The sequence below is a fragment of the Harpia harpyja genome, chromosome 22, assembly GCF_026419915.1.
Source record: "Harpia harpyja isolate bHarHar1 chromosome 22, bHarHar1 primary haplotype, whole genome shotgun sequence".
In the NCBI taxonomy this organism is placed as follows: Eukaryota; Metazoa; Chordata; class Aves; order Accipitriformes; family Accipitridae; genus Harpia; species Harpia harpyja.
In genome coordinates, this window is record NC_068961.1 from 17,498,162 (window position 1) to 17,525,624 (window position 27,463).

Below are 27,463 nucleotides of genomic sequence, written 5' to 3' on the forward strand. Positions count from 1 at the left end.
GATGTAAGAATTAGAATGGCAGGATGGAAGAAAGGGAAAGTATCTCCTTCTTTGTGTTACAAAAGGAAAGTTTGGGTTTTTTAAGAAGACTCAGCACTGAAACCTGAAAGAACCTGGAAAAGTCAAGGCTAGCTACTATTCTGACAGAAGACAGTATCACATGCATAAGGCTGTCTTACTCTAGAACAGAACACTATTGGTCAAATGGTACACTCAAACATTTCTCTCAACTCTTTTCTCAGGTGTTTTATAATTAACAAGCAGTAGCAAATGACAGCAATACAGAATAAAGCTGTATTTTGACAATGAGAAGGAGCTGCGGGGGGGGGGGGGGGGGAAGGTTTTCCTTGCCAGAGATACAGTCTTGCCTGTCTGAGTCTGGTTTGCCTCAATGTACTTTCTCCCATATGAACAAAGGCAAAAATAGAGCCCCGTGATGAAAAGGTTCAGCAAGAGCAGAACTAGCAGATAGGTGGAAGATGAGGCATTTGCCAAGTGTCAGATGGCCATCTTCTACATCAAAGGCACAGGCAGCCAGGCAGCTCCGGGACCTTTCCCTCTTGCCCAGGAAGAAATCTTTAGAGTATCAAGCCCTAGGACCAATTAAAAACGACACTGTCTTTCCAAAACATTTAGAGAATGTTGGACATTTCAGAAGGGTGGAAAGACAAGTTTCTACCCCAAATGGGTCACATTTGATCCATCAAGCTGAGGATGTTGAGACAAGTACAATTATTTCTCCTTCCACCTTCCCTCTTTTAACCGTCAGGTCTAAAAAACGCATACTTTTTTGTCTCAGAATTTCAGCAGGACAGCCAAAGCCATCTACCTAGCTTGACTGACAACCTTGCGTGCTCTGGCACAAAGTTGGCAGTTATTTAAGACAGCAGGGAACTTAAACTCTCCTCAAGCCAGAACTGTGGAAGGCTATCCTAGCTACAATTTTTCAGAGGATTAACTCTTTGGGTGCCTGGGACAGCACCCACTGAAGGATAGGAACAAATGCATCTTGTAATTGACCTCCACACCTCTTCCTTTTTTATGAGGTAAAGAAAAATGTTTTACAACATTTAATTGTGCCCACTAAGAAGCCTTGAGCTAGCTTTGCAATTAATTGAAAATAACTGTGCGAAAAGTTGTGCAAAGCTTTACATAGATAGGTAAGGACCACAAAAGAACAAATGATAACAAAATTCTGCAAGTTTTGTATGTAACTCGCACCAGGGGCTAGAACTCTGTAAGCCACGGTGAACACAGCAGCAAGCAGTAGTTTACCAAGCACAGGATGGTAGACTAGTGATAAAACAAAGAAACATTAACAAATTTTTTGTGTTACAATTTTGCTGAAAAAAAGAAAAAAATTAAATCCATTTCAAAATAGCACAGACATAGAAGCTGGCATAAACATTCAAGCCATCAGGTACACAGTATAAACATAAATAGTTTTAGTAACATATTGCAAGATCAACAGCAACTAGAATTTGTCAGTTGTGTCCTTTTCTGGGTGAAAAGCTCAAAAACCCCTGTAATTTAGTATATGTGGAACCTGTAATACCTAAGTCTGGACACAAGCATTCAGGTCTTCTGTTTTCCTTAACGCTAACCAAATACGATCAATATAACCACTCACTTTTACAAAATATTGCAATAAAAATACCTTCCTTCATATCATCTATCTTTATTTTCCAGCCGTATCACTGCATGTGTTCTGCGTGCTTCTTAAGTGAATAGTAAGGGTAGAATCTATCACCTTTCCTACAACAGGAAATGACATTCCTTCCTATTAAGCAATGACCTTCATCTTCAATTTCTGCCTTCAACACGTGTCATGGCACCAGAAAGGACTAAACGGGTCACTAAGTCCACTAAGCACCTGCATCCATCACTACTTGCTAGTCAGGAAGCACTAAGCAGAAAAGCTTTGATCAGAAGCGTACAAACAAGTTTCTACAGCTTAAACATACGGACTTTTCTTGTAAAGAATAGCTATGCCAATTCCATCACGGTAGGTCAGGCCAGAGAAGCTGACACAGTGAAGCGAGACATTTCTATGGCACTGAACTAAAAAGGACTACAAATACAAATCCATTTTCCTGATGTTAGAAATGTTGTCTGTAATTTAAGGCAAACTAGAATAACTTTATAAAGGTTTACCATATTGCTCATACTGCAGCAGTTTTACAGAGCTTCACAAGAGACCCAGGCACCACTGCACTTGACTCTGGACAAACAAAATTAAGTGGCATGTATTATCTTCTGCCTTGCCATAAGTTTCCCTAATCATCCAACTTAAAACCATCAGGTTGAATGTATTGAGTATCTGGCAGAGGGAATGAAGACTAGGGGGAGAAAAATCTGGGATGGAAGTACTGAAGCAAAAAAAGGCAATGTATTGAAGGCACTCACATAAAAAATTAGAAGTTGTATTTGTATGTCGCTTAAGTTACTTGTGAAATGACTTGGAGACTGAACAATTCCGGGATACTGTAGAACAGTGTTTAGTAAAATGTTATCATCTTGGAAGGCTGTTTTTCACAAGGCGGCTATAGCCTATTCTTTTGGCCAATTTTATGAGACTGTTGGTTTTAGCCTTAAAGTCAACTCAGACTCACAAGCCAGCAAAGTCCTTGAGAATAAAACCATTTTTAGTCCCAGTCAAGCCAATGATCTATTGAAGTTCTATAAATAATGTTATTTTATATACCTATGTGCCTGTTACTAACAACTTCATACTTTCTGAAAACTCTGAAAGCCAATCTCTTTGTTACTATGTATGCCACGTGCTTACAGCACTTTCAACTTGCAAAACATGTTTTTATTCTATCATTTTGACAGCTTTTCAATGAAAGTCAGAAGAGCCCAAACTACCTTTGCATTCACAACAGTCACTGAAAATAGAGCCAACATTTAAGAAATGTTTTGCCAGAAACCAGACTGCTAGTATTAAGAATAAAAATAAAAAAACCCCCCAACAAACCCCAAAACCAAGACCAAAACCGAACAGGTTTATTTAACTTATCCTTGCATTAACTATTTCAATTAATCTCAGGACAAAGGTAATGAAATAGTTCATCCTTACCTACCACTTACGAACACTTTTCTTCTCTGTCACTTCATATTACATTAGTTAGGCAGTGCACTTGCATTTGTTTTAAAAAGTCTGCCTTTGAGTGTCAGAATGACACTACTCCTCACTGCTCTGTCCAAAAATAAATAACCTATTTTGCCTTCAGCTGCCACAGACTGCAATTTTAGAAGTATTGTACTAATATTTTACCAAGAGCTCCTGTTTAAGCAGTGAAATGTTGGAGGCCATGAACAAAATTCCTACTCTGCAACTGTGCTCCTTTGGCTCAAAACCTAAGCAGGCAGTGTGATCTAATTAAGTTGGAAAGAAAAAGAAAAACCTCTAAGTGAAGCCTTATGACTAAAAGCATAACCCTTGAGGACTACTGTGAACATCTTTCCAAGGGAAGAGGATCTTTAAGCTACATCATTTTTTGATATAACGATAAAGCATTCAGAACAGATTGTGCATTTGTGATTAGGGAAATGAAACCTGACCTACATTTATTTAATCTAAAATTTCATTTCGTAGTTTTTAATGCAATTCTATCTATTAACCTGAAGTGTGGTAGATCACAGTAACACCAGATCAAGCATTCATTCTCATCTGTTCTCCAACTAATACCTGTGTGTCTTTATACTACGGTTTGCAGGAACTTGAGCCACAGTGCTCTCAAGTAACCATCTTAGGGAGCTTGAAATCTTAAATAATGTAGAGAATGAGAGGCAGAAAATAAGCAAAGTGGATTTCTATACTTTTTTGCTGATAATACAGAAAAGAGTAGTAAGAGATTCTTTCCTTTATACACCACTCTTCAGGAAAAAAAATTGTCTTCCTGCACCAAAAAAACCCATTTATTAGTGGATTAAACCTCAACATACAGGTTAGGCTGAAATGAAAATATCTTTAAAAATCCCAAGTACTTTAAAAACACAGAACTCAACTATGATAGAAAAAAGGGTTAATACAACTATTATACGAAGTTTTGAAAACTTTCTTTTCAGACTTTTCTTTCCTTTTTTTTTTGAAACTTTTTTTACTATTTTCTGTCTTTCAAGATTCCTAAACTACTTTCATTCCATTAAAAAATTCAGAGCCTTTGTTATTCTGCTGAAAAAGCCTATGCTCTTAAGCGTTTTCTACTGACATCTTCTCCAAATGCTGAAGTAAAGGAAATCCTAGTGGAGAAGAAAGTCATTCAGCACTACAGTTAACTATAGTTACCACAGCGCTAAGAAATAAAATGTGTGTTTAGGTGATTTATTACTGTCTCTGGCCAATCTAGATCAAGATCCAAAAATGCTGAGTGCCACTTCATGTCATGGATCAAAGACAATGACTCAGACAAGGCAGATTGTGCGTAGGCATCACTGTGAAGCTAAAAAAAAAAAATGCATCAAGAGATTCAGTGAAAGCTATGCATCTTGAGACTAAACTCACTTTCCATATCAAAAGTGCAAACACTGTTCTTTCTAGATCAAAAATGAGGTCTCTCTCAGAAATGAAGCACTGATTACTCTCTCTGGAATTTAAGTGTCAAACAACCTTATATGACCTTGTTTAAAGAGGACAGCAAATAAACACAAATTCTTTAGATACAAACCTTCTTTTGTCATGACTTCACAGTCATTCCAACTTCTATTTACAACTAAAAGGAGAAACTGGGACTAAGAAAAGAAGTATTGGTCCATATGCCAACTTGTTAATTGGTTACAATAACTACCCCTCATTTCCTCATCTTCCCCCCCCGCCACGTTGGACTATAAACTCCGCACTGAAATGAAATTTTATCATGTTCCTATACTAGTATATCAAATTAACATTAAGCCATGCCAGCTTTTATGTATGCTGTTGGAGGATGAGAAGACATTCAATAAACTACCCACTGAATAACATGTTATAATTTCTTGCCAGTACAAAATGGGGAATTTGTGTCTTAATTACATAGAACATGGGAGAGGTAGCTGAAGGATCTCCAAATTCCCATTCATTAGTGCCTAGTAACTGGGCAACAGTATTAGCAATGATGATAATTCTCTGAGAAGGTCTCAAGTGTAATCAGTCAGAAAGAAGGTAACACAGGGGAAAGATTAGGAAAGCTGACAAACTGAACTGGGTGAGGTATAAGCTACCAGCACCTGGAGCCAATTAATAAGATCCTAGTCCCATTATCCTGTCAGTGGAAGCAGGAGTTTGAAGTAAAATAGCAGGCAGTAACTGAACCAGTGCATTGTCAGAGCAGAGAAGGAGCATGTATTTGCAGGACTGTTTCAGTAGTGTTGTCAGGAATTCAACACAAGCAATAATACAAGAGATGCAATTGCTAGAGATTTTCCCTGTGAAAATCCATCCAATAGAATTTAGCAAGAATAAAAAATACCTCAGATTCATTCTTTTCTTTCTTTTTTTTTTTTTTTAAACTACTACATTGCTACAAAGTTTTAAAGGGATGGAGCAAACCCACCAGAACTGCAGTGTAATTTGAGTAATGTTTTCATTGATTCACTATATACTTATATACTCCCAAAGAAGTCTATAAACACATCTCTCTCTCAAATATGGCTGTGTTAATGCTGTCTTACAATTTGGCATAATAGTTTGAGTTTTATGATAGTTCAGATGTTGAGTTACTGCTACTTCTTCAAAGCAGAATGGTTTTTTCTTTCTTTGTTCAGGTTTTTGTTTTGTTTTGTTGGAAACTGGGGAAATTCAGTGCTGCCATTTTCCTATTCTACAGACTGTGGAATGCTTGTACCTAAAGTAGGAGCAACGTGTTCCACAGAAGACAGTTAAAGCAACTAAGGAAAGTAAGCTGACTTGCCCTCTGAAAGAGCTTAGTCTCCTCTCACCTGACCATACATAGTTGCAGGATGCACGTCACCTAGTGTAACTGCAACCCTGAATTAAACTTCTCAGTTCATTACATATATAGACCACAGACTGTGCATAAGCCTGTGAAGGCACACAGGGACGTGAGACAATGGATGGGACAGATAGACTGACCCATTGCCATCTTGCCTTCTCACAAAATCAGTCACATTAGGAAGTTTTTAAGATTTCCTTCCTTCCGTCCACTCAGAAAAGAAGAGCTGATTTCAAAGACAAAAGCATTCTGAACCTCTCACTCCACACTGGTCACAGAAAATAGGCTAATAACAAGCAAAGCATAAAGGTATTAGATCAATCTGGAAGTCAGTGCATAAATTCCATTTCTTAACAGACATACATACTTATGAGGGTAAAGCACAACGAAGTGCAGATACCAAAGCAGAGATTACTCACCTTCAATGTACAGGGGCTCAACGACATCGTGATTTATCAGTTCGAAGTTCTCATGACCAATCCAGTGCTCCACATTTCTTTTCCTGCCCGTAAAGAAGTTGTCCACAACTGTAACCTCATGGCCATCCATCATTAGTTTGTCAGTAAGATGAGAACCCACAAACCCTGCTCCTCCAGTTATCTGCGTTAGGACAGTTGGTATAAATTTCTTTTTCTTTTTACAGAAACACCAGACAAAGTCTACAAACATGAAGACAGAAGAACAGTAGCTTTCAGATCTTTGCTTACTCCAGGGGAAACAACTCCATTTCCATGCTTAATTTTTTTTTTTTTCCAATATTTACAGCATTTAAAATTTCAAGAGACATGATTGACATGTTTCATCACTGTCAGGCTAGGAGTTCAGCTAACCGTTCACATCAACAAAATTTCTTTTTCAGATTAGATTTTTTTCCTTTTTTCCTTCAAATTGGATTGTGCCCTTTTATGCGACAGCAAGGCCTAAAAAGATCCAAAAAGGTAAGAGGAGAATTCCCTGCAATTCCCATTTCTCAGAAAAAAGATGACACAATGCCAGGTTATTCTCATGTAAGATTTATAGTATCAGACATGTCAAATCCAGCTTTTGTCTGGCTTAAGCAGAAGACATGTTGGGTGTTCTAAGCAAGTATTACAAATTCTTTCACCCTTCAGAGAAGGAAGGAAGGAAGGGTATTCTTAGATGAGAGCAAGTCTTTGAAGACCTCTCATTTGAAATATCTGCTAAAGCCAAAATTATTCCTTTTGTGTTTTAATGCATCCATAGCCCACATCATTCTGGCCTGAAGTGGTCAGGCAGCTGGACTAGATGATTGTTGTAGGTCCCTTCCAACTGAAAATACTCTATTCTACACCACTAGCTCTGACATCCAGCATTTGCCCGTCTTAGAACTTTATGATGTTTTACTGCAAAGAAATAAGCAGAAATAAAATATTTAAAACCTTGTACTCTTGTTCCATTGCAGATGTAGAAGAAGCAAGGAAGTTTGTTATTTTTTCCCTTTCTGGACCTCAGTCTTTAACAGGAAGCAAACAAACAAACAAAAAAAATCACTAACTCAGTATTGAAGCAGTCAACACAGTAAGTAGTAGAACTGCAAGTTGTGACACATCCAGACATATCTACAGAAGCCATTATTTTCTCTGCACTTCATAAGCTGTTTTCAAGAACACCAAAGACATGACAATCACCACTGCCAAAGAATGAAGGGACTTGTAAAAGTCCCATGTGGCATCAGCTATATTATATGACTGCATGATCAAATTCACATATTGAAAGTGAGTCAGCTGTTAATCTCCATTCTTCAGCTGCAGTGACAACTAACCAAACAACAAAAGGACATAGCGCAATTGTCAAGCAGGAATCTAATGAATGGATGGTGTGCTACAATGACAAAGTGCTGTGTGGAGAAGGATGTAGATGTCTGGAGTTCTTTCACTTTGGGCTAATCAAAGCCTAAACATTTATCCTGTCCACACCCCCACCATCCACTATTGAAAAAAGCCAGATTAGTGGAAGTTTTCTTCTTTTTTTTTTTTTCTTAAACTAGGAGAGACACACAGGCAAAGAGAAAGCTATCAACAACTGAAAAGGAAAAAAGATAACTACATCTATTTTCTTCTGTAAAAACTTGAATGTCCACTTCTTCTGTTCTCACATTTGTTTTTCTTATTAAAAATTCAGGGCCACCAGTGTGTCAAAGACATTGTAAGTACCAGTTAACAAAAGAATCATTTAGTTGGTTTGTTTAGTATTCTTCTGGGTTTGTCAGGGCTTCCTTGTAGCAGACTCAATATGCGATTCAGTTCCTTGACAAACCTGAAGGAGAAAGAGGATTTAGGAGAAACCATCTTTGAAAGAAAGAAATTATCTTAAGGCTCCCACTACCCCAGAACAGACAGGAGTGAAGAACAGGTTTCTGGCTGAATGCTGTGAACAAGTAAAGAAGAGTAGTAGTAACTGAGGGAGAACAGCCCTCTGCCAGGTGCCACCACTTACCAAGGGAAAAATAATATACATGGAAAACCTACTGCCATAAGCTTATCCTGACTTGGAAGCGAGCTGCAGCCTTGCTGAACGTTCCAAGGGTTTTGCCTTTTTGTGGTGACCAGGACAAAAGTTTTCTGTAGATGACCTGAACCTATTCCTTCAACTGAGGCCCAAGGAAATCCCCCTGCTGCTACTTCTGTTTCCAGGATTCCAGAGAAGACAAACTTGATGCTTGCAGTATGTCTTTGGTGCAGTAAAAGAAAGTGTTGTCTCCTTCCCCGTCTTTTGGAAAAAAACACAGTGAAGCCAAGTACTGCTTACAGCACTCTTCTATGCTATATGCAAGCAAAAAAGACAAAAAAAAAAAAAGCACAAACCAATTTTGTCTGGAAAGAAGTTTCCAATTACTTTAAATCTGTAAGTAGTTTTCATGACAAATCTACATTAGCTTTATTAATATATCACTTCCACAGGTACTAGATAAAGAACTACTTGGAAAAGGAGCTGAATTTCCCCTGGAAAAGTAAACAACTGCGTAAATTATTTTTTGTATCATTACTTGAGACTACATTAAAAAAAAAAAAAGATGGTTTATCACTGAAGCTCTCTGTATAACCTTCCTGTAATCACTCATAAAAGCAAGGTCAATATATTTCATTTCTAAATATGACTTCCTGCAAATCACAATGACATACTAATCTACAAAATCATGTACTGTATGTGAATCATTTCCATATCAGAATTGAAGCACCAGCACCTGGGTATAAAGAGGCATTCTTTAATAAGACATCATTAATAAAAATATTTAATTACTTAGTAGTGCCAATATGCTTGGTAATTTCAGCATCTTCTAAAAGGCACAAATATTACTGATCATTTCCTCCACTAGAGGCACTTAAAAGTTTGTGTATTTGTTACACAGGTTCATTTCTGCTGTCTGCAGTCAGATTCAAAACATCTGATGTCCCATATGGAAATTATATTAATTTTTTATTTTATGCTTTTATTGGTCTACCATATTCAATTCAGAAAAAATCCATACAACAGATTGAACCAATGTCAACGTTATCTTCCATAATATTAACAGAATTCCTTCTCTTGCATATGAAAGCCTGTGGCCTAGTCACTTCAGGGAACAGAGGAAATAGATAAATCATGCATGACAGGATGAAGACCTGAGCTCTTTTGAACAAAAGTGCCCGAGTATCTAGTCTCAGCTGAAATACCACCCCTACTAGCAATCATCTCCAAACAGATGCAGTATAATAAAAAATAACTGCTAGAACTGTTGTCTGGTGAGATCAGTGCTGTGGGTATCTCCAGGTTGCAGCTGCAGAGTGCATTCAGAGAGAGAAAAAAAAAAATCATCAGAATTTAGAGTGGATTCTAGGAAAAGATGCAGCATCAACAAAATATGAAGCAAATCATCTACCGAAGTTCGCTTGGCTCGCCAATTCTTGAGAAATTTCCAAGTGTCATGCAAGGTCTACACAAGTCCTTTATGCACTGATTTCAGCTACTCAAAAGAACACGGATTATTATTTCCTGTAGGATTATGACAGCAACACTGTAACAGAACGAAACTGCCCACCTGGGAATGCCCATCCAAGTTTGCACTGAACTAGTCCCCGACAGAAAAGAAATGACTGAACAACTCGCTCATCCTTTTGGCCAGCTTTCTCTTTAATAATTTAAACTCTACAAAATATCTGGACACCAAAAAACCATTCACCTCCAGGTCAGCAGAAAAGACTGCTATTCCAACTACTTGCCACCTCTGTTGAAGCAACAGATTTCAACAAAATATCCAGTACCTTTCAGTGCCAAAGTCTAAAAGTTAATATTAAGAGCTCTATAAGCTATTAATAGCTTGCACTGATACTTTTCTTGAAAGCACCTTCTCTCTTACACAGAAAACATGACATTAAGGCAACTTTATTACCCTTGCACAAGTGAGCACACAATTTAGGAATTTTCAGGATTAAGACTCTCTCTGCTATTTTCCTCAGCATATCATAGAATGGTTTGGGTTGGAAGGGACCTTAAAGATCATCAAGTTCCAACCCCCCTGCCATGGGCAGGGACACCTTCCCCTAGACCAGGTTGCTCCAAGCCCCATCCAACCTGGCCTTGAACACTGCCAAGGATGGGGCATCCTGGGCAACCTCTCTGGGCAACCTGTTCCAGTGCCTCACCACCCTCACAGGGAAGAACTTCTTCCTAATATCTAATCTAAATCTACCCTCTTGCAGTTTAAAGCCATTACTCCTTGTCCTATCACTACATGTCCTTGTAAAAAGTCCCTCTCCAGCTTTCTTGTAGGCCCCCTTTAGGTACTGGCAGGCTGCTATAAGGTCTCCCTGAAGCCTTCTCTTCTCCAGGCTGAACAACCCCAACTCGCTCAGCCTGTCTTCATAGGAGAGATTTTCCAGGCCTCTTCGTGGCCCTCCTCTGGACTCACTCCAACAGGTCCATGTCCTTCTTATGTTGGGGGCCCCAGAGCTGAACACAGTACTGCAGGTGGGGTCTCATGAGAGCAGAGTAGAGGGGCAGAATCACCTCCCTCGACCTGCTGGTTACACTTCTTTTGATGTGGCCCAGGATACAGTTGGCTTTCTGGGCTGCAAACACACATTGCTGGGTCATGTTGAGCTTCTTGTCAACACTCCTAAGTCCTTCTCCTCAGGGCTGCTCTCAAACCACTCATCACCCAGCCTGTATTTGTGCTTGGGATTGCCCTGACCCGTGTGCAGGACCTTGCACTTGTCCATGTTGAACTTCATGAGGTTCACACAGGCTCACCTCTCAAGCCTGTCAAGGTCCCTAGGGATGGCATCCCTTCCCTCCAGCGTGTTGACTGCACCACACAGCTTGGTGTCGTCGGCAAACTGGCTGAGGGTGCACTCAATTCCACTGCCCACGTCACCGACAAAGCTGTTGAACAGCACCGGTCCCAATACCGATCCCTGAGGAACGCCACTCGTCACTGGTCTCCGCTTGGACATCGAGCCATTGACTGCAACTCTGAGTGTGACCTTCCAGCCAATTCCTTATCCACCGAGTGGTCCATCCGTCGAATCCATGCCTCTCCCATTTAGAGACAAGGATGTCACACGGGACAGTGTCAAACGCTTTGCACAAGTCCAGGTAGATGACGTCAGTTGCTCTTCCCTTGTGCACCAAGTCTGTAACCTTGTCTTCCATATTCAACAAGGGAACAGGGAGCCTGCAGGTCTATCTCCTTCAGACTGTCATAAAAATGACAGAATAACATTGCAGAACTAAACTAATTTGATAACACTTATTCTTTATGAAGTTTTGCAATAGCAACGAAGACTATTGTCTAATAACGCAGTAAAAAAAATTTGTTTTAATTTGCGTATGTTCAGTGTTTTTCTTCAAAATTTTGAAGCAAAAGAGAACACCAGATAAGTTAGGCACTTTAGCAGGGATTTCTCTCAGGCTTTGCTCTCTACTACAGAGGCAGAAGTTCAAGCTCTATATTTATCCATCTCAAGTAGCTATACTTTCTCTGCCTCTTCAAAACGTGGGGACAATTTCCCCCCCCCCCCCAGGACAGAGAGAAACAAGGAAAAATTTAGGACACAGCTAACTTCAAAACTGTTTGTAGACAAAACTGGAAAGCTGATGTTGCAGCACAATTCGCTGAGTTTCAGAATGCCTTGGACAACTACTTGTCCTGACTACCTGCCCTCCTCTTCCACCCTAAAACACGTATGATGCTTCAAAATACCAGAAACAACAGAGAAGATGAGATGAACATTCCCTCAGTCTAATTAACTGGTCCTTCTTAACAGTGCTGCAGAGCAGCTGCTCTTCTAGCCTTATGACTAGATTTTGTCCAATTTGGTCACACAAGCTTTCCATCAAGATGTGCCTAAAAAGCTTCCCAGTCTCTGTAAGTTTAAGCCGTCTGGAAGCATACACAAAGACCCTTTGGCAACGCACTCCTGAGATGTTACAAGCAGAGAACGGTAGGTTAATTGGCAAGTTGAACCTCCAAATCAGAGCCCAGGACTATTATCCATATGCTAAGTTTGAGAATATCAACACAGAGTAAGTGAAGCACTACTCTAAACCCTGTACAGCACATAAAACATCCAAGGTAAATTTACTTTATTCCTGCTCATGTCTCTAGTTAATCCTACAAGACTGAATACATTCCATAGAATTTTTTTGTATTTCCCAAAAACAACCCCTGAGTTAAATACCAACTTACCAGGATTCTTTTACGATCCTTTTCTGATAAAAATTTCACCGGTGGATATTTCTGGGTGAAACTACAGAACATTTCAAAACAAAGAAGAGAAACTACATAAGTTTCAGCCTTGCTTCTTCATTCATATATGTGTCTCTGAAATACGAAAAACTACTCTGACAACCTCCCATTCTTAAAGTTCTGCTAAAGGTATATTTAGTCCTTTTTTCTAAAGAAAGACCTGGGCCAACATGAGAAAATGCATATGCTTTATAAAAGCACTGTGAGAAATATCAAAATTGATCTGTAGAAAGAGCTTTTAAAATTTCTGCTTAACTGATTTTCTAGAATGAATCACTTGACTTCTATCTTTTGAGAGCAGAACTGGTGCCAGACATGACATCACAAGAGAATAAAAAAAAAAATAAACCATGAGCAGCAATTGGAGGTTGTTTCGGGTTTGGTTTTTTTTTTTTTAAGTTTTAAAAAGCAAAAAATGTTCTTAAAAGTTCTGGAAAAGAAAGAAGTTGTGGCGATTTACCACACTGACTTCAAACACTTCTTAAAGTTTCAATGTGAGTTTACAAATATAAAGTTTTAATTCTCCTTAAAATTTCACAGTAATCAATGTAAAGTTTACAATCAGAATGTCAAAGAAACTCTTATAAGGTACTTCAACAATTTTTACCAGAGAGCTTATTCAGTATGAAAGCTAATCTTAATTTTCTTCTCAGAAATAGCTAGACTGCCATTGTTTTGATGGTCTTCAAACTATTTTCACTTTAAATTTTTTGCACCTTCTTCTTTACAGGAACTACATCAAAACGAAAGCATCCTAAAATAGAATTATGTGACATATGAATCTTAGGTGCTCTCTCAAGCTCTTGATGCTCAGAACCTTAGATGATTTCATGGACATGGTATTCTATCACTTCTTTCTCCCCCCACTGGTATGCATTCTGCATACAGCAACAAACTCTGAAGGAAGGTGTGAATTTTATTTAGTTATTTCAGTAATTAGCATTGTAGTCTTGGCAACATTTCAACAGCTCAGCTTCTTCTTAACAATCAGCGTGACACTGGACAGAAATCAAACTACAGTTACTCTTCTCCTCCAGCAAGTCCACATGCTAACGATGCAATTGGATGTAGCGTGCAGGAGGCATGTACGCCAAGAGTTCACACTGAGATTACATTTTCATCTACTCACAAATATACTCTGACTGAACTGACCCTACACCTCTGATCTTGAAGCACCTCCTCTGCTTCTAACCTGCAGTACTGGCTCAACAGGAATCCTTCAGAGGCAAAGCACAGATGCTTCGGTACTTGTGTCAACTTTTCATCTCAGAGTGAAAGACGTTTTCAGGTTCCTGGATAGGGGAAATACGGCAGTGGAATCTTCTAATGTTACCCATACAGCAAGACTGAAATAAGCTACCTACACTTAACTATAACAGAAACCCTATTTCTTTGATTTAAGCTGAAGCAACGAGAAACAGCAGTGCTTAAGTATAATGCAGACATGTAAAACACAGCCTTCCTGTAACAGAAAGGCAAATCCATCAATAACAAGAGGTTTATGGAGTTTAAAAAGAAGTTAAGCGCCAAATAACTTGATGCAAAGTAGAAGTCAGTCTCCTCAATTTTTAGGACCACTACTTTAAAGTCACATTAATACAGCATGAAGTCATACTGCTGCCAAAGGGACCTCCCAACCATTTTTGCACCTTCCATTACACCAGTACTAGCTGAGAGGGCAGTGGGCAGGAGTCTAGAACTGATCCAGCTGGATGTTCATCTTTTGGCAACATCGTTGAGTTTATCTTGACCTAATGCTTGCTTTGATGACTACACAGCAATTCTTTTGCTGTGCAAATTATTAGTAAAAACTTTCCAGCTTTAGCTTCAGTTAAACAATCTCTTGTCATGAGACTAGCATTAAGGAATTCTTGTCCTTCCTGCTTCCCAAAAGCATGATGATGGCTTGCTTTCAGGTTTTATCAGCTTTTATCAGAGGCAAAAAAACTCCATTGACACTAGAGAGTAAGCTTTGCAAGCAGGATCACCCTGCAGGCATCTGACAGTGAGTAGTTATTTACTGTCACTTTAGATAAATATAGAATTCAAAAATTATTAATTGCAACAATCCCTATGCCATTGAACCAGCAGAGGTAAATGGCTACACCATTTGAAAAACCCAATAACAATAAGAGTCCATACTTTTTGTATGGGCTATAAGAACCCATAATCCCACATTTTGTGAAAGTGTAATTCCCAGATCAGCTCATACAGAGGTAAAAAAAATACTTTGATTTTTTCTCCTCATTGCTAGACAATTGAAACAAGACTCATCAATACACTGTAAACACTACTCATAATGAAAAGAGCATTTAGATAGCTCCTGGGAGAAGTTTTAACTTAATGGTTCCACCCAGCAACTCATTGCTCATTTGGAAAAATATAACAACTATAAAAAAAAGAGCCAATCAGGATACCTGCCCACAAAGGTCCTCTGTGAATGGCAGAAGGAAATACCTGAATTGTCAACAACAGAAGCTGAAGATATTTGGGCTATCAATAAAGATTAAATAAGTCAACTGAACTGAGGCAGGACATAAAAAATTTCATCTGAACATAAAATCTTTACTGTATAATTTCACTGTTGTAATTGGTATGGTAGTTTCCCATGCAACTACTACAGGTGACACAGTCTGCAATTTGTTTCATGTTGCCAATACGTCGCCTAGTTTGATCCATGAAGTTCACACTTGTATTAAGAGATGAGCAATCAGATCAGTATTCTCAATGGAATAAATTGCATGTGGCAGGTCACTGAATCTATCAATCAACTGTAAAAAAACAACTGACAACTTTTTTTTTTTTCTTTTCTTTCCTTTTTTTTTTTTTTTTTTTTTAAAAACAGCACAGGAGTGGTGGGAGGAGGAAGGGCAACTGCTCACTGGCAAGACAAAACTCAAAACACCAAAACGCTGCAGGTGTCGAGCATACCTCTGGCCAAGAGTAATGGGATTCTGCCCCCCTCTCCAGAGGAACAGCACACAACCACCAGTATGCCATACATAACCATCCAGGCTTACTGGTACTGCTTGGATAAGTCCAGACTTGACCTTTTGTAAGGCAGCATTCTTAGCTAGCTGTTTGCTTCAGACATCAACAGGGCCACCTGTGAGCCAGTATCACTGTCAACAGCAGCAGTGTCCTTGTCAGAGCTGACAATTCTCACCCCTATTCTAGACCTTATTTTGTGATGAAAAGTATCTGCCCAGGAGGACGCTCAGATGGGAGAACTGATCTGGAGGAAAGGCAACCAGGCTGGGGAGCAAGGGAGTTATTTGCAAAGAGAGACTGAAATGCCAAGTTTCCCCATCCAGCTTACTATCAGCACTCGAGTCGTGCTGCTGGCATAAAAATGAGGAAATGATGTTGCAGGGTAGACACAAGCAGCCAGGGAGAAATGGATCAGGCTTGAATTTTATTTTTCTTTTTTAACAACTATGGCAATTTAAGGTGCTTGTGGAACTGCAGCACATATTTAATATCTGCAGCTCATCAAAAAGCTTGTTTTTCCTCAATTGCATCATCCAGTTTAATCCAAGATAACACATTCCCTTACAAATCCTGAGAGGGGTGAGTCAGTCAGTCTCATCCAAAGCACATGCACAGACTAAGATTCATAAGCAAATCACTGTACATGAGCTGAACCATGGTAACTGATCACAACTGTGGGAAATGTGAGGTAAAACATATTTTCAGTCTCTTGAAGTTGAAACCAATATGTTTTAGCACACACCTGGGTTGGACTTACTAAACCATGGCAATCTGTTCACCAGCTGGACTCAAAACAGCAGATTCCTCCACAGGATGTGAACTTTACAAAAATCCAGCACTCCCAGTTTACTTTAGTGGGATCAATCAACCTGAATACCTTAAGCATTAATGTCTTCCAGCATTCAAGGCGCCATCCTCACTTAGATATAAAAGTCCAAAGGTACTGAGGGTATATACGAAACATTTATCTCAAGCCTACAACTACAGAATCGACTGCTACAGAACAGACACTGTACTTTTTAACTGCTTCCCAAATTTAGCAAGAGACATACCTTTTTTCTAGATCTTTGATCTTCTCCCTTAGAGGTGCAACAGCCTAAAAAGAGAGGAATAATACTTAATCTTTGAAGAATAGAACAAGATTCACCTTACAAAACACGCATATAGGAAGTTACTTTAGAGCAAAAATCATGGTGAACAGTCTCCTATGAACAGGTTCACTGAAGACACTCTAAGCAACTTGTATCTTAAAGCATCCTTTATGTCAAAAAATCCTTGAACCTTTTTCACCAAAAATCAAATCACCTAATACAGTGTGAAATCCCTTAGCTAACCACTGAAAACAAAACACCTCAAGGCTGTGAGTGCCACAGCCTTGTTGATAAGAACATCCAATGTTGTGATTCCTTTTAGGCAAAGTGAAGTCACAAGTGACTTGTCTGAGGTTGTCAAAGGCAATCTATATTGAGAACAGCACAACAGGACAGTCGGTAAAACCTCAACTATTTAGATGGACAGCAGATACACATACTTAAGAGTACACAGACACAGAAACAGAGGCATTAGCTCCAGTGCAAAGGCTGTAATTCTCTCAGAACATGTTAAAGAATCATGTTTAAGAATCTAAGATACATTTTCCATCATGATTTGAGGGTATATCTAGGCTTTAAAAAAAAAAAATATTAAAAGGAAATTTGTTAGAAAATACAGTTCACCTACCACAACTTCTGTTTGCATTTTCACTGCTTTGAAAGAGAGAATCACTGAAGTCAGCATCAGTTTCAGGTTCTTTATCACAGGACCCAAATTTCTAACAGTCCTGCCAAATTTCAACAAGTGCCTGAACTCTTGTTTTTAAGTTTACTAAAACCTTGTCACAAAATTTACCATCTAGGGCCATAAATAAGTTGAAAGCTCTCAGAGGGTTATCACTTGAAATAGTACTACATAGCAACATATCACCAACCACCATTAATTTGTTTTATACAAATACTGCTGGTTAGAGCTTGACAATTCAGGAACTTCATGAACTGAAACAAGCTGCATATTCACGTTAAGAGTAATACAGTATTGTCATTTATATTCATTAAATATAGAATCATAGAATCATTTAGGTTGGAAAAGACCTTCAAGATCATCGAGTCCAACCATCAACCATGCCCACTAAACCATGTCCTGAAGTACTCCGTCTACTTGCTTTTTTAATACCTCCAGGGATGGTGATATCTAGCTCTGTGGAGCAGCAAATAGTTCTTGAAACACTTACACTTATTCTGATGGTTGAAGATACTGTACAACTAAAGCTTTAAAAACAAGATCCAGAAATGCTCAACTTCCCAGCCCCTACAGTAACCGTGATCTAGCCATTGAATTTCAAGCATTTGACCACTCTTAAACAACTGGGATTTTCAGAACGATTGTTGCAATGTTTACCAGCATTTTTGGGAGGTTTCAAATTTCTAATGAAACATATATACTTAACATTTTGTAAGGGTGACAGAGGAAAGAATTTGTGTATCTCCTTCATTCAGCAACAAAAAAACATTTCTCAGGAGGATTGTACCACAGTCACTGCAGCGAATGAAACAGTAGAGCTATTACTTTCAAGAAAGGTTTAGAAGAAAAAAAAATAAAAAAAATGAGAATCACAGATCTATGTCAAACTCCTCTATAGCAAAGAACAGTTCAAAAACTTACGTACAGACATAAATCCAATGCTTTGAATGGTTTTAGTGGAATGGAGAGTAATGAGATAGAACTAAATATACCCTTTCAATAAGAAATGAGTGAAACAGAGTCCTCAAAACAAAACAGACTACAGCTGTTAACAAACCAACCTCTTCTATTTTACTTTCCACCTTCTGGTCCCCATTTTCTTGAAGAGACCTGTTGGCAAGAAGAGAAAGAACATAATCCATACCTAAGCGATAGTTGCTCCACTGCACCTGCATCATGCTTCTCCGGTTAAAACAGTATCTTCAAAACATCCCAAGTTAGTATTATTTCAAAGACATACTCAGAGCAAATGAAAGCGGATGGTCCAATTCCCATTGTCATGAAGTTTGGCACAAACTGAACCAAGCCCACAGGAAAGAGTAATAACAATAAAAATGACATTCATTTTACAGAGAAAATTAATTTCATTGTAGAAAAGTGTCTAATCACTGCACTAAGGTAGGGTCAGCAGAACTGTTTGTGAGTGTAGCTTTACTATGCAAATTCCTAAGGTGTTTCTTTGAGGGTCTCTGTTTACTGTATGCTACAAGTACGCTAGCAAAACGTTTTCCCTTAATGCCACAACTGTAACTAATATCAATCAAAAGAGGGCAAAAGTATCTAGCTTTGACTTTGAACTTTTCCAAACACAAGGGATAAAAAAAACCCCTATACTAAAACTTAAGTGACCATCTGATGGGCCATACTGACTTCTCACACCAGTGTTCCTCATTTGAAATGAAGCCAAGGGCGAAGGATGTCAAGGTAACTTGTGAAAACAGAGTACTGTCTAAGAAGTTAGTGTCTCGCACAAATCTGTGTGGTCTTATTTAGCATCTAATTGTGTAAAGTATATCAATTAGTTGCGTTTATTCTTTGAGTAAACTTCTCCAAGTGTAGAATATGTATTTTTAAATTTTACCTCTTGCATCTAGTCTATGCAATTTTCCTTAAGTTTGCATAATTCTTTTTTTCAATTAAACCTTCTGAAAGGGGAATTATTTATCTTACAGTAGTAAGTTTTTGCATACTAGAGGATTCATGGGTATCCAACATAAAATGGAGTTCTTTCAAATAAAACAGAGCTCCTTTACTTGAGACCTGAAGTCATTACACCTAGGGAAACAGAAGATCCTTTGTTAAGCAGATATATATATGCCACACTGTTAAAGTTAGAGCAATTCCCTTCATATCCCTCTGTAAAACTCTCTTATTAAAAAGTCAGTTCAGTCTATTACTGAGGCAAAAATCTTATTGACCAGATTTGTTTTGTCGTATCAGTAAAGAATGCAGTAAATTCCTACACTAAGACACACAGACCCTGAACCATCTTTTCAAAACAAATTATAATTTATTGTACCAGTGGCAAATAAAATCCCTCCAGTTAACATAGTATCAATTTATTATAAGGAAGCAATGTTAAGTAATTTTTGTGAATTTTTCACATGTTTTCCCAAATAACAGAAATCTACAAAAAGCTATGCGAACAATCTGTGGAATACATAGCCTTTCCTCTCTGCTAAATGAGCAAGGAAAATTTGGAAAACCCCTTAGAATATTAAAAAGTCCCCTCAAAAACGATTGCTACTATTGTTTATTCACAAATCCTGGAACTTACGGACTGGCACTCTGCAGTTTGGTTTTTAATGAGCTCTTTCTCCTAACAAAGACAATCTTATTGGCCGAGGACCAACATCAGACCTTCAGAAATAAAGTTTTCCCCTTCGATAGCTCTATAAGGGACATCTCAAATAAGAAGTCAGATGCAGCTAATGGTAGAATTTGTAAGGACAGCTTATCAGGGAATGAACACACTGGATCCCATGTCCACCTGCCCTCCTAAAACCTCTCTCTGAGGTTCCTGTCCTTCCTTTGGAAATGCTCAGCTGCTCACGTAACAGCTGCTAAGCTGCCATAGTTTGCTGGTCACAATAACATGGTAATCTAAATGATATCTCCACCTGCAAGCTGCAGCAGCTCAGCAGCTGTTTGCCTAACAGCTGAACACTCTTTGCAGCAAGGGTGGGAAACTCCAAGAGGAGTTAAGTGGACAGCTTGGGACAGGAACAGATCCCAGGGTAAGCTGTCCTGGGTGAATCAGAGCCCACAGAAAATTCATTATTTTTCTTACTTTGCCTCAAACTTTCTTTACTCTGTGCTGCTAAGCATGGCAACAGAGTACCAAAACCCTTTACTCGCAAAACAACATGGTGAAATATTTTGCCCTCCATGCCCAAAGACTTTGTTGTAGGGAACAGACTGTCCCTATATTCTTTTCACTTTTTCCAGTTGTGTCTTCCTGGTGAATTTTCCCAGAGGACAAACACTCACACGCAAGCAGAAACACTGTGAAAATCTGCATGTTTTGCACACGTATGCTATACCTTCCTATTTCTAAGGGCAAAAATTCTAGGGGACAGTGCAGGATTTTTTTGCATTTCAGCAGATTCTCCCCCAATTAATTGTGGAGGAGAAAAAAACCCTCAAAACCACATTTCTAATTCTAAGTACAGAAACATAATTATGGCAAGCAGTGGAGGATCTGCCGGTCTTCAACGTTTAAGCCTGTATTGTCACAGACATATGGTCAGACCTGTGCTGAGGAAAAGCAGAATCCAAGCCTATGTGCCCAGCTATGCCAACTAACTTGCCTGAAAAATCTAAAATCAGAAGATTAATTTATGTAAAGAACATGTAACCATTTTTGAGACTGAACACCTTGTATTTAAAAATTGGTATCAGCTGCTTAGCCAAACAACAGCGTGAGCTGCTGTTCTGTTTTCTCCCTACTTGATATACAGTGATACACATTGATAGGAAAGGTAAATTAATTTTATTTCAGATAAGGATATTCAATAAAAAAATGATATACATTACCTCATATTGACAAAGTTTCCCCATACAGCTGGAAAACAAGAAAAGGGAGAACATTACAGTGTCATATAACAGTACATGGGGTCATTTTTCCTGTTATCATCAGAAGACATTTAAAACTATATTATGTTAATCACAAATTCTCTAAGTAAGTTAGATACAAGGTATATATACACACACCAAGTGACTAGAACACAGTTTAAGAGTATGGGAGGCATTCTGATGAAATTACATGACACTACAAAAAGGTAGGAAAATACAGTAATTCAATAAAAAAGGACTAGACTATTCCAGTGCACACCTGGAATTACCTGACCAGTAAATCAGCAGATACACTTATCTGATCACTATCCCCACACTATACTGCATAAACAAAACGTACAAGAATTCTCTGGACTATGATTTGTCACCACACACAGATTAAACAAACCACAATTCTGGACTTGTTTATTAGGGATATTGAAAAAAATGGCAAGAGCAAGAAAGGAGTCTTGTAGACCTGAACCACACAAATTGGAAATTGCAGACTGACAAAAGTAAAAACACTGGCCACTGCAGGCAATAGCTGAACCAGTCCAAAGAGGTGCCACAAGAGTCCTGCATTAAAGGTAGCAAGTGCTTGTGTGCACACGCGTTGTCTCTCTAAATATAATATATATTGCGATGCAGACACAAAAAGTACCTAAGCAATATAACGCCTCACTAAGCAAACAAAGCTCATTTATTACACTGTTTGTATGGAAAAAAGTTTTAAGGAAGACAAACCGCAGTATAAAATAGCACAGCAAACATGTATCAGCTGTTTCTCTGCCTTCACAAAAAGATTCATCTGCCCAATTTATTTTCTACTAGAAAACAAAATCTTCTGAAACTGTTCAGGGTTTAAGTGATTACACGAAGACTATCAGAACATGGATTTTCCTTTTAACTTTCAACTAGGATAGAGAATGTAGTTTAAAGTGAAAAAAAGGAGAAGCCATAAATCAGGCTAAACTACAGAGTTGACAACTTCAGATCGTCAAAACAAGGTTAATATGGAACAGTTACGTAAGGGACTCTGCAACAATAAGCAACACAGGAAATATATACCGAATATCTCCAGAAAATCATTCTGCAATTGCTCTTTAAGAGACAAGGCTCAACCTAAGGATCCAGATTACACTGGGTCTTAAGAAGGAGGAGTAGCCTATATACAGTTATTAACATACATATAGAAAGCTTCTGAAGTGTCCTCGGTTTTTGTAAGCTGCACTTCAGGCCTCACGTAGCAGCTAATGAAGTATTTTGCCTAGATTCAGGGTTTGCACATACATTTTCATGATTATTACTTATTGATCTCAAGCAAATGATGAAGTGTTACAGAAAGAAGAAAACAAAAAATTCTGCTACAGTCACAGGCACCTCCCAGGCAAGAGAAGAAAGGAAACATACCCAGGAAAGAGGAGTGGGGAGGACACAAGTGAGAATGCAGTAATGCAGTCGCTGTTCCACCCTTCAGGGGATGGCAAAGCTACTGAACTATTTTTAACTACTGTGTGCCGCTGAGTAATTCAAAGAGTAACTCAAACAAATCCATGACAGACTATCAAACAAACTGTAAGAGGGCACTGCAATATCTGTAGTGTCATCACAAAACCTCTGTCGTCTTCTGGGGAAAAGATAAGGAAGCTTTATATTAGAGCAGATGATCAATAAAATCTAACCAAATTTAAAAAACACTGTGGATTTTATGTTAATTAGATAAAGTAAATTCTCTGCGGGAAAAGGGATACAGTGCTGAGCACTAAGTTAAATTCAAGCTATTCACCTTCTGGCTGGGACTTCATAATTATTTATGATAACCTTAATAGAAAAACTTTTTTTTTTTTTTTCAGTGAATGATGACCATCTGGCAACTACAGGTACAGAATTCTCAAGTTATACATTACTCAGCTATACTTACAAGCAGTTATTTTTCTGGGCTACAGAAACCCGAACAAATAACATAACATATTGTTTACACAGTGGCAGGAAACATCTGGGCTTAGATAGTGAAGTAGGAATTGATGAAAAAATGACTTGCCAGCTGCACCACAGATACCATCCTGCCAGTTTTGTTGCAAAGACAGCACAGCTATACCGCATACAAGAAATGAGCTTTCTAAAGAAAACATGTTAATTGTGCGTGCTCAGTGTCCACAGCACAGAAGGGGAGCTCAGAGAGGCATTTGCGTACTTCTAGAAACACTATGCTTGATATCCCAGTTCTGTAGGAGGAAATGACCTTCCATTAAACTTCTAGGAAGTGTATTTTTGTACCATTGCAAAAAAGAATGAAACTTTAAAATGAACCACATCGGAAATACCATATGGAGGGATTTGAAGAACCCTGAAGTCTCTCTCACATGCAGAGAGGTGCTGCAGAAACTCGCTGGAATGTACAGACCTCACAAAGGATTCTGAAGGCACAATTCTAAGGAGGATCTCTTCGGCTACGGCATGTTCACATACAGCTTATGTCAAGGTTGAAGGGATCAGAGGTAAGGTTTTGCACTACAGTGGAATAAAGGTTTTGTTGGTTTTTTTCTAAATGCACATCACAATTGTTTATATAATGGGCTTACACAGCTGCAGAACCAGCAGCGTGACTATGACTTACAGAAGATTTCCTTGACTTGTTGCTTTCTTGCCCTAAAGGTTATGCCAAGGCCAGTTTGGTATTCAAGCAAGAATGATGGAGACATATTAAGGCAAGTGGGCCCAAATCCACAAGCAGGATGAAGCAGAATTACAAGCCTGAATCCAAGATGAAATCCCTCACAGGCACCATAAAACCCCTTGACAGGCCCACCAAGTTCAGGCACCAAAAGCTGCAGACGTGTGGATGGTTAAAAAAGCTTCCATACCAGCAAGGTCATGAATCAGGCACTCCACATAAACCCAGTTTTCAAAAGCATCACACTCCTAATGGACCCAATTTGAGCAAACACTAACATAACTGAGCATCTCACTGTAAAAGCCAGTTTTAAAAAAATACAATTAAAAAAAATTCCAACTCTAAAGCCATATCTTTTAAGCCAAGAGGTATTCATTCAGGATAACAGTTCTATGCCAATTCTCAAACCTTAGAGATTTAACACCCTCACCCCCCACAGCCACACACAGTACATACTGTATAAAGAACTTCCTATTGATGGAGCTAGAGAGCATTCATGGACAGAGAGTCTTCCTGCCATCTCCTGAAACTCTGTGCAAGGGAAGAACTCACGATTAATTCAACTAGACAAACAAAAGCATGATTTGTAACCAAACAATTAAGACACTCACCCACAAGAGAGAAGACATAAAGGTTCTGCTTATTCTCTCAAAGACTATTTGTAAACCTCACCCAATGACAGATTAAGGTACTAATAAATTGCCATTAGGGAAGAGATCAGAATATCTGGATTTTTGAGACACATGAAAGCCTGGTTTAACAGCCTGCAGGAGAAAGGTGTAGTCCTATTTGGGCTCGATCTGTTCTGGGATGTTTCTTCCCCTCTGCATCCCTTCCATAAAATAATGAGAGCAATTTATTGTAGCGTTTTTGCAAGGATTAATTGCAAGTACCAAGAAGATTAAAAGTACATCAGAGACATTAATCACTCCCACAGACATTAAAGTGACAGCTTCCAGAGGATAATGATATGCCTTGGATGAAGTGAAAAAGAGCTGTACTTTTAGGAAAGAGTAGATTTGTTTCTTAAAGCCTTAATCACAGTATTGTTATTAAAGAGGTATTTACATTTTGCCAACTAAACATTAATCACTCATGGTTTTCAGAAAACCCCAATCCTCTTTTTTGTTTGGTTTGTTGTTTGGTTTTTTTTCCCCTCCAGCCTCTGAGAGATAAAGCTGTAACTATTTGGCAAGCACAGCCTTATGGTAAAATCATTGTAGATTTCCAAAACATCTCAAAACTACCTTAAACAAAAGCCAGTCAGTCACAGATGAGTAAAGAATGGTTTTCCTTCTACTGAATACATTTATATTCCTGGAAATTTAAAGGTTTGTCTAGTTTTTCTAGAGAAGGCCTTTTCTGAAATTATGCCGGATGCAGAGCAGTACAATGACTGGGCTACTTTCAGCAAGGAATATTCCAAGAGCTATCCTTTGGATACAAGCCAACCCTGCCTACATTAAGTAAACAAAAAAAACCAAACACAAAATCTGTTAAGTCACACTCAATAAAGTACAACAGAAATCCCAAGCAATTTGCTGTTCAGCATCCACGATTAAATGGACACTTCCCTATCTATCATAGTCAGAATTTTAGCTCTGATCAGCTGCACTTCATAGCAGGCAAGAATCATTCTTCTAGATCCTCAGAATATAGGAACAGGATGTATGCTTTCACCTGAATGTCCTCTGAGTCTGTCATCTGCAATAATACTTACTGTATAGGTTTCTATAAACCACACATTACTACTCCAGAAACCTTGCATGCCTTAATTAACTCATCCACAGTAGGCTGGGAACCAGAAGAATAACACTATCACAATCTGAAGGTGGGAAAAAACAGAATTTCAAAGGAAGCCTGTGCCTTTACCCCAGGACAAGCCCTCTTCTCTGGGTCTCTTTAAACAACATTAAAATCAAGTCACAGACTATCTCAAGGCACTGACAGTAATAACCACTCATAATCTGAAATTGTTAGTGACAATATTAGTTTCAGCATCACATACATTTTAAAACAGATGGTTTGAAAAGAGAGACCACGATGCCCAAGGAGATCCAACCGTACCAAAAAAAAGATGCAATCTCTTTTAAAACCATTTTCTTTCCCAATGGCTTTGTTGTTTGCATTTTCAAGACACTCAGTTAAAAAAACTTTTACACAAATTCTTGTCTAAGTAGATATAGCTGAAAACACGGGAATTTCTCCCTGTATCGCCCTCCTTACAACCTCTGCTCCTCAGAATAAAAAGAGTACAAGACGATGTTCATTTCAAACAGATCTCGCTATCAACAGAAACAGCATGTAGGAACAATATGAACTGATATACGGTCATAACCTGAATTTCTAGAGCAAGATTGTAAGCTCTGAATGTCTAAAGTGAATTGCTTCAGCCAAACTTTCTATTTCAAAGGGATGCAATGTCATTCAAAACATTGTTTGTTTGTTTTTTTCCTTAAATCTGACTCTCCATAGTCACTCAGCAGCTTCAGTCTCCTGGTAGGAATAAGCTTTTTGTCTCCAGAGAAAAACTTGACAAAAAGGAAAAGTAGGCAAAGGGAGCTCATAAAATGCTTATTATTAGAGATGCATTAAAGTCTTAATTTAATTCTTTTACAGATCTCAATTAGATATGTAATAATGTAAAGAAAACTTATTTCCTTTAGGAAACTATTACTTCCCACACAACATCTTGTCGTTAAATTGGAGAGATACGGGTTTCATGGATGGACTACTCAATGGATAAGGAATTGGTTGGGTGGCCATATCCAAAGGGTTGCGGTCAACTGCTCAACGTCCAAAGGGAGATCAGTAACAAGTGGTGTCCCTTGGGCATCGGTGTTGTGACCAGTACTAATAAAGACACAGACAGTGGGATTGAGCACACCCGCAGCAGGTTTGCAGATGATACCGAGCTGAGTAGTGTCATTGAGGGAAGGGATGACATCCAGAAGGACCTTGGCAGGCTTAAGGAGTGGGCAAATACGAACCTCACGAAGTTCAACAAGGCCAAGCACAAGGTCTGGCACGGGGGTCGGAGTAATCACCAGTATCAGTACAGACTGGGTTATGAATGCACTGAGAGCAGCCCTGCAGAGAAGGACTTGGGGGTACTGGTGGAGGAAAAATTGGACACGAGCTGGCAACGTGCGCTCGCAGTCCAGAAAGCCAACCGTATCCTGGGCTGCATAACAAGAAGCGTGGCCAGCAGGTCAAGGGAGGGGATTCTCCCCCTCTATCTACTCCACTCTCGTGAGACCCCACTCGGAGTATTGTGTCCAGCTGTGGGGTCCCCAGTACAAGAAAGACATGGACTTCTTGGAGCAAGGCCAGAGGAGGACCACAAAGATGATCAGAGGGCTGGAGCACCTCTCCTATGAGGAAAGGCTGAGCAAGTTGGGTTGTTCAGTCTGGAGAAGAGAAGGCTCCAGAGAGACCTGACTGCAGCCTGCCAGTACCTAAAGGGGGCTTATAAGAAAGATGGGGACAGACTTTTTAGCAGGGCCTGTA

General features: G+C 38.9%; 1 protein-coding gene across 5 annotated transcripts in view; it reads right to left on the minus strand.

Annotated features, from left to right (window-relative positions):
- The window catches only part of UXS1 (UDP-glucuronate decarboxylase 1), a 62,700-nt gene that overhangs the window by 27,240 nt on the left and 7,997 nt on the right, over positions 1–27,463 (minus strand). The window contains exons 2-6 of one of the 5 annotated variants that reach the window (XM_052773762.1): positions 21,262–21,289; positions 18,507–18,555; positions 16,722–16,765; positions 12,619–12,679; positions 6,350–6,530 (exon numbers count right to left, since the gene is read on the minus strand). In XM_052773762.1, coding sequence (XP_052629722.1) covers positions 6,350–6,530; positions 12,619–12,679; positions 16,722–16,765; positions 18,507–18,555; positions 21,262–21,289 — 363 coding nt within the window. Of the gene's footprint in view, positions 1–6,349; positions 6,590–7,330; positions 8,500–12,618; positions 12,680–16,721; positions 16,766–18,506; positions 18,556–21,261; positions 21,290–27,463 lie in introns of those variants that run through there. The other 4 variants (XM_052773763.1, XM_052773765.1, XM_052773766.1 and 1 more) reach the window with 4 other exon arrangements.